Below are 7,254 nucleotides of genomic sequence, written 5' to 3'. Positions count from 1 at the left end.
AGCCCAACACGACAGCTTCTCTGTCTCCCCCCATCTTCCTGCCTGGCCTCCACTGAGTCAGTGGCCCCCAGGCCTCACCCTTGGCTACTCCAATCCAAAGAGTCCTTCTGGCTACTCCAGTCCATAAGAGTTGAGACAACAAAGTTCAGTGACTGCAAGGACTGAGCAGAGGTTGCTGAGGGGGAGGAAGCCATTCGGAGCTGCTGGGTAGTGGTGAAGGACCATCCTGCTCCAGACTCTAGGCTTCCTGGGAGCGCAACTTTGGTGGGCTGGATCACAGGCACTGTGGTGGCTGTCCTGCTGCTGCTGCTGCTGCTGCTGGCCAACTGCCCTTTCCACAGACCACAGGATGATGATGTAGAGAGGAACCATCTGGCTGTAGGGGAAAACCGAGTCCTGCAACTCCAGCTCCAGCCCGGGCTCTTCCGTCACCATTACCTGGCCGTGTGTCTCCTGTGCTCTGTGCAACACCAGCTCCATCACCAGCTACACCTTCGGCACTACCACCAGGTCCTCCAGCAACACTACCAGGACTTCCAGCACCATCACCACCACCCTCACCCTGCTCACAGAGGCCTCCACTGATGCCTGCCCTGCTCTCCCATCCATCACCAAGATGAGTGGATCTGGATGTTTTCATGTAGAGACGTGTGTACTGTAACCTAGTTCTTGCTTGGGCTTTATTTGCATACTATGTCCCTCCATGGTGGAGAGAATTGAGGACCATGTGGAGTGGCCCTGTCGACACTTTAGAGCTTGGTAGCGGACAGCAGGTTTGGTTGGACACCCAAATTTGTGACTTTAACTCCTAGTAGCTCCAGAAGTAACAAGGGCATTTGTTGGAGCCAGTGCCTATCAAATACAAAGTGCTCAAGTGATTTTCATTAGGTGTCTGCAAGCCTCTAGCAAGTGGGCAGCTGAGAGAAGCCCTGAGAATGTCCTTCCTGTGTGGAGAAGGCAGTGTGGGGCCATATAGTCAATTTGCTGTGTCTTACTACAGAAAGTAAAAGCCACCAAGAAGCTTTGTGAAGAGGCTCTTCATGGCAGCACAGTGGGAGGGAGGAGTCGGATGGCTGGAGCTATGTTTCCCTGGGACCTCCCTCTGGGAGGGAGGGAGCTGGGGTCCCAGGGACAGCTGTGGAGTGGGAGAAGCATGCGGGTCCTGCCTGAGCTGATGAGGAGACTTAATGTTTGAATAAAGTCCTGTCCAGAGGGCATTCTGCCTTCACTGTCCCTTGGCTCTGGAGAGCTCTGGAGGGTCAAGGGGCTGGGAGAGGAGGAGGGGTGAGAGCACCCAGGCTGCCCCTGGGTCTCTGCCTGCAACTCCATTTCCAGGCTGTCTCTAGGGCAGACTGAGCTCCGAGGCACTCAGAAACCCCACTCCACAGACTGTGCTTCCTGGTAACATGGTCAGGTTTTCTTATCCAAGCTTTGTGTCTCCAGCCAGCTTGTCTCTTGGTGCCTTTGTGTGGCAGAGGGGCTAACAGGGCGAGAATGGAGCTATTTAAGCTTCTAGGTGCTGGGTGGGCTTTAGGAGGGTGCTTTCCTCCTCTGGGCCTCAGTTTCCTCTTGCGTAAAATGAGAAGAGTAACTGGACACTCTCCTATCAAAGCCGGGATCGTGCTGCAAGCTCTACGAACTCCTGGTGCAGGGCGCAGAGAGGCAGGAAATCTCCGGAGGCCTCAGCCTGAGCCTAGGGTGCCGAGGAGGAAACAGAAGTGAGCAAAGCTGGGGTGGGGTGGGGGGCTGGCAAGGCAAGGGGAGGGGCTGGAACAGGCCGGAAAATCAGGGGCCTGGTGACTCACGGGAATAGCATGTCCTTTTTCCTCTTTTCCCAGCTGGTTCTCTGCTGAGGGCTGGGGGAGGGGTGCGAATGAGGGGAAAGGTGGTAAACTCACAGTGACAGCCATGGGAAAATGGACCACAGGGTCCAAGAACTGCTGATGTTCTTTCTGCAGAGATTCCCCTCTGTACCCTCTGTACCCACGACCATGCTCTGTCTTCAGCCTGCTTCCCCCCATAGCCGCTCTGGTCCACCCACCTCAGCCCCTGCTCCTCTACACCGATTTTACAGAGAAATAAAAGAAGAAAAAGAACTCTTCCCCCAAGTCTCAGAGACAGAGACAGAAGAGGAAATCTAGTCACTGCTGAGCAATTGTCTTTTGTAACAGATTAAAAATGCTGAACTATTCTCAGCCTCCGCCTGTGAACTGCACCTATGTCTACTCACAAAGATCAGGCAAGCAGGAAGTCAAAGAAACCCATAATCAGACTTGGCACGCGGCACCTTGCACTCCCATCACCCAGATAAATGAGACAGTGTTGGGAATCGGTGGGAAACTGCAGCACTGTGGATCAGGGCATCGTGTCCCTTTTCTCTGCTTCTGGTTGCCCCTGTTAGAACAAATAATGTGGGACATCTGGCTTTCTGTGCCCATGTGGAGGAGCAGCCCAGAGCCTGGATCATCCAGTCATCTCAGAAAAAGCACAGTGAGAAGATCGCAGTGTGCTGGTCTCCTGCGCTGCACAGGAAGTTTCCTAACACTGGTGCTTGGGCTTTGGAGAAATTGCAAAGTTTCTAGGCTGTGTGACCTCTGCCCTGTCTATGCCTTGACACCCTGATTAATAAAACCTCACAATCAGGTGATGCTTCTGGGATCGTGTGTTACCTAGAAAGGGCATTAGGCTAAGAGTGGAGGGAGGGAAGCCCCAACTTTGCTGTAGTGGCCGCTGTGAACTAGCAGCTGGCCACGGCAGGACATTCCAGCTCTGTGACTGCGTCATTATCCGTATGTGTAGAATGCAGGCAATACCACTGCACAGGGCTGCTGGAGAGAGACCACATGACATGCTGGGCTGTGTCCAGGAGCTGGAATTATTACTTCTACTTCATTTCAATATGGGAAAAGGGTGTCTAAAGACCCAGATTACCTTCTGGAAGTGATTGGGGTCCCAGGGAGTGTCGAGTGTGAGGGGCCAGGATGGAGCTCCTCTGCCTGACTTACACTGACCCAGTGGGCTTGGTCTGGTTCATTCCCATGGCCCTTCCGTCAGGGACAGGGTGTGTGTGGGGGGCAGGGTAAGTGCTGTCATTGAGCGGGGAGGGTGGCAGCTGTGGGTCACTCACAATTGGAGGAAGGGATTCAGGAAGTACTCACAGCTGCTCAGACATCCTGGAGCCAACTTCCAGGCAGGGCTAACACTATAGCATCCAGAGAGAAGTGTCGTGGACCCCTGGGATGGCCACCAGGCAAGGACGCCCAGCACTAGGTACCACCGAGGCTGGCCCTCAGTCAGTCTCACAGCACCCAGGTTAGTGGCTGGCCAGGGCTAGCACTGAAGAGGGTTTCTTCTGGAGATCAGGGTGAGGGAGCTCCCAGTGCATCCCTAAAGGGCTGAGATTTCCTGGCTTTTGGAGCAAACCCTCCATTCCCCTCAGCGTCTAAACTGCAGTCTCCCAAACTCACTTGGAAAAAAGGCCAAATGCAGTATGTCTTTCTCCCCACAGCCCCTGTGGAGGCCTCTTGGCTGCCTTGGTGACTTGTGGGTGTTCCCACCCCCCACCTTGCTCAGAGCACCACTTGCCCAAGGTCCCTGAGAGGAGGAGCTGACTCCTCCTGCATCCACTGGAGGGGGAGATGAGGGTACAGTTGCTCTTGAAATCTGTAGGCGTCGCCAGAGGGTCAAGGCTGCCTGGCTCTCTCTGCATATTATTGTCTGCCCCCTCCTCCTCACCACTTTCCCCAGGCTGGACGTCACGTGCTGACATCTTCCTGGGCGGTGCTTGTCAGTGAAGTTGACCACAGCCCTTGGAGGCCTGGGGAGGTGTAGAAAGTAGAGATCCTCTGAGGTCCCAGCCGAAGGGCCTCATGGGGGCTCTCAACGGCCTGGGGTGATGCCACCCAGGGCCTCAGCCTTAGAAGACCAAGGAGAGCAGCCTGTGGGACACAGGGCACCTGTGATCACCAAGAGCACCTCTGTTTTGAATGGGGAGCTAACATTTTGAGATCACCCACATTGCTAATTGTGTAATTGGTCCCCTGCGCAGGACATGGAAATAATGGTGATTGGGGTGGTGGCAGTGCTCCTTGTGGTCACTGTGGTCATCACCTGTATTCTCTGCTGCTTCAGTTATGACTCGAAGACCCAGGATCCTCAGGGAGGCCCTGGCCGCAGCTTCACAGTGGCCACGTTTCATCAGGAATCTTCTCTCTTCGCCAGGCCTGAGAGCCAAGCCTCGCCGGTGCTGAGGGCCCAGGACTTCTGGACCATTATGTGAGGCCTAACAGTCCTTCAGGATTTGTTTCTCGATGCATCAGACCCACCAACCCCCTCCTCAAGCCTTCCTTGGGGTTCCCCTCCTCCCAGGCCTGACCCCCCCTGTCCTCCTGTACCTCCTGGATTTGGAGTCTTCTCCCTTCCTGGATTGCTGTGCTCTCAAGCCTGAGGGACCTGAAGGATTGGGAGCAGGTGGGCGTCAGCTCCTGTCTTGCAGAACTTGGTTAAGCCCTAACCACTGGCTGGCTCAGGTCGAGTCTGAGGAGGTGCAAACATTCACCACAGGGGATTTCGTGGAGGGCCAGCTCTGCACAAATATTACTGGAATTTGTTGTCAACACGGTGGTTCTGTTGCCATGGAGAAAGCAGTGGTTTCAAGTGAACATTTTTGGTAACCACTTCTTATGGACTCCAGCTTCCTTACGAGTATTTTTGCACACTGCCCAGGGCCCAACCCTAAGGCCTCCCTGCTCTGCCAGTTGCCTGAAATCAGCTCTGAAATTCTGAAACAAAAGAGCTGCTTCCTGGGAACAAGTGATTTATTTTGTAATGAAGATGCATATCCTTTTATGGGTCTCTCCAAATCTAGTTTGGAAAACTACGAGAGGAAACAAGAAAAAATAAGCCACAGAAAGCACAAGATGTTTTATTAACAGGAAAGCCAGAAAGAAGACTTTTAAATGTATTTTCAATGAGATGTTGCTGCTATAGTCTAACAGGTTACTGCTATTCCTAGAGAATGAGAGTGAATTGTGTTGTTTAGGAATGATAGAAAAATCATGAACTGAAAGCTAATTCCAAAAGATAAAAATGTCATGTTGCATTCACAGCATGTAACAAAGCTTTTCTTTTCATCACAAATAAACTGTTTTCTGTTAGTGGAAAATCTCTTCTCTCTGTGTGCATGGAATAAGCCGTGCCATATTTTTTAAAGAGAATGGTTTAAAGGTACAAAAGTTTGAGCCTGTTGGTTCATACATTTGCAGCCACCTGTGAATGGGTGCTTCTGCCAGCGCGTCCTTGTTGGGCGGGAGGGACTGACCCTGAGGGGGGCTGTGGAGCAGACACACTGTTCTTGCCATGTGGCTGCCACAAGAACTGGAAAGGCTTGAAGCTGGAGAGGGTCACGGGCAGAGGGGAGACGCAGGGAGGAGAGGGTTACAGGCTGATGGAGAGGGGTGGGCTGGGGAAGCGAGCTCCCAGGACCTGTTAAGGTTCTCCAGACACTGCAGCCCCCATGTAGGGCTTTCATAGATGCATATGGAAAGGAGATGGCTGCAGGGAGGCCTGGAGACTGGGTGAATACACTGTCACAGGTGTGTTCTCCACAAACAAGCACTGAGAAAGTCTGGGTGCAAGATGGCCATTAGGGACGAGCACCTGTGTGAAGAAGTAGATGGAAGCAGGCCTGGGCAGAGGAAGAAGTTCAAGGCCTATAAGGAAGGCCCTTAATGCCCCTCCACACCCTTACTCAGGAGCCTGCCTCTCTGCAAGTGTTTGGACTCAGGCAAGACAGAGCTGTGCAGCTGAGGTGGCCCTGACATCCTTCCTTAAAAAGGGATCTGGGCAGAGCACTTCCAAAGGAACTTGTCAGGGTCCTCTTCTCAGAGGTGCTTAGAGGTGCTCAGTCAGAGGTGGATCTGGACACAAGGAAATTCCCAGGCCCAAGAGCCCTTGGTGGGGAGAGATGTGCAAGAGAGGAGACCGCTCTCAGAGGGGAGAAGTGTGTGGGTTTCAGCCCCCCTCCTTGCAAGCAGTTTGCTCTTCTCCAGGTCAGGCTCCTTTTGGCTGTAGCCCAGTCCCAGAATCCTGACCCATAGCCCTGCTGAGGCCTGTGTGGTCACAGCCCTTACTGGGTCAGCACAGTGAAAGTCTCTGGTTGGTAGTAACAGGACTGTGAACACAGAGCAATGGCGGGGAACCCTGAGGAGCCTTCGGTTGTTCACCTGCTCCTTTAGCTACTCATCTGCCTATCTATCTACTTACTTATGCACTCACCCACCCACCCATCTATCCACCTGCTCACTCACCCATCCACTCATCCATCTACTCAGCCACCCATCCATCTACCGAACCACTCACATCAGCTCATCCATCCAGCCATTCCTCCATCTACCCACACCATCCATCCACTGGCTCACCCGTCTATCTAACCACCCAAACAGCTCACTGAATCTTTCTTCCTCACTTCCTCACCTACTTATTCATTCATTTCATCACCTGAGCACCTATTCAGTCCTTTACTTCTCCACTCAGTGCATGCTGACCGGGCACTGACCATGTGCCAGTCCCCATTAGAGAAGGTGCGGGTCAGCAGATGGTTATGGTTGGTTTGGAGAACAGTCCCTGAAGGACTCACTCATGAGGTTGTAGGTGGGGCTTTCAGGAGGTGACTGGATCAAGGGGGCAGTGTACCTGGCTTGCTGTTAGGAAGCTGTCCCTGGTGTGATCTGGAAGGCTATGTCTCCTTCTTGTCCCTCCCTCCTCTTGCCGCTTCCTGGTTGCCAGGAGATGAGCAGCTCTCCTCCCAGGCCCCGCTACCATGCTCTTCTGCCGTGGAGCCTGCTGACCAAATGCAGTAACCATGAGCCCAAGTAAACCTCTCCTTCTTTAAGACTGGCTGTCAGGTATCGTGTCCCAGCAAAAAGAAGGTGGCTGAGACAGACATGGTCCCAGCACCCAGTGAACTCCTGGGTAAGGCATCAGGGGAAGGGGAGCTGAGAGACCCAGGAAAGCTCATAGGAGGAACCCCATAAACTGCACTGGAAAGAGAGAAGAAATTCAACAAGTTGAATCTAGGGGAAAGCGCTGGTTCAGAGCACAGACAAGGGCAGGGAACCAGTGGCTCAGCCCTGCCAGTACACAAAGAGGCTGGGCAACAACCAGTGGTGCCCAAGGGAGGCACTATCTGCTGTATGCAGCCAGCATGTTCGTGGACAGGGGGCTCCGCAGGTGCCACAGAAGTGGCCGTACTTG

The 7,254-nt window shown here is 53.4% G+C and overlaps 1 protein-coding gene across 1 annotated transcript; it reads left to right on the top strand.

Moving 5' to 3' along the window:
- Window positions 1-1,756: 1,756 nt before the first annotated feature.
- Spaar (small regulatory polypeptide of amino acid response) lies at window positions 1,757-5,164 on the top strand. The gene is made up of 2 exons (XM_023565518.2): window positions 1,757-3,312; window positions 4,049-5,164. The coding sequence occupies exon 2, from the start codon at window positions 4,052-4,054 to the stop codon at window positions 4,277-4,279; it is 228 nt and encodes a 75-aa protein (XP_023421286.1). The 5' UTR covers window positions 1,757-3,312; window positions 4,049-4,051; the 3' UTR covers window positions 4,280-5,164.
- The last annotated feature ends 2,090 nt before the right edge of the window (window positions 5,165-7,254 follow it).

This window comes from Cavia porcellus, unplaced genomic scaffold (assembly GCF_034190915.1).
Source record: "Cavia porcellus strain 051 isolate PalLab524CR breed Dunkin Hartley unplaced genomic scaffold, mCavPor4.1 scaffold_1, whole genome shotgun sequence".
NCBI classification, from domain to species: domain Eukaryota; kingdom Metazoa; phylum Chordata; class Mammalia; order Rodentia; family Caviidae; genus Cavia; species Cavia porcellus.
The sequence above is the reverse complement of the archived record's forward strand: the minus strand, read 5'-3'. Positions and strand labels throughout refer to the sequence as shown.

Bases quoted from the DNA above. Each gene is read 5' to 3' on its own strand.
- Spaar (XM_023565518.2), top strand. From the start codon at position 4,052: ATGGAAATAATGGTGATTGGGGTGGTGGCAGTGCTCCTTGTGGTCACT.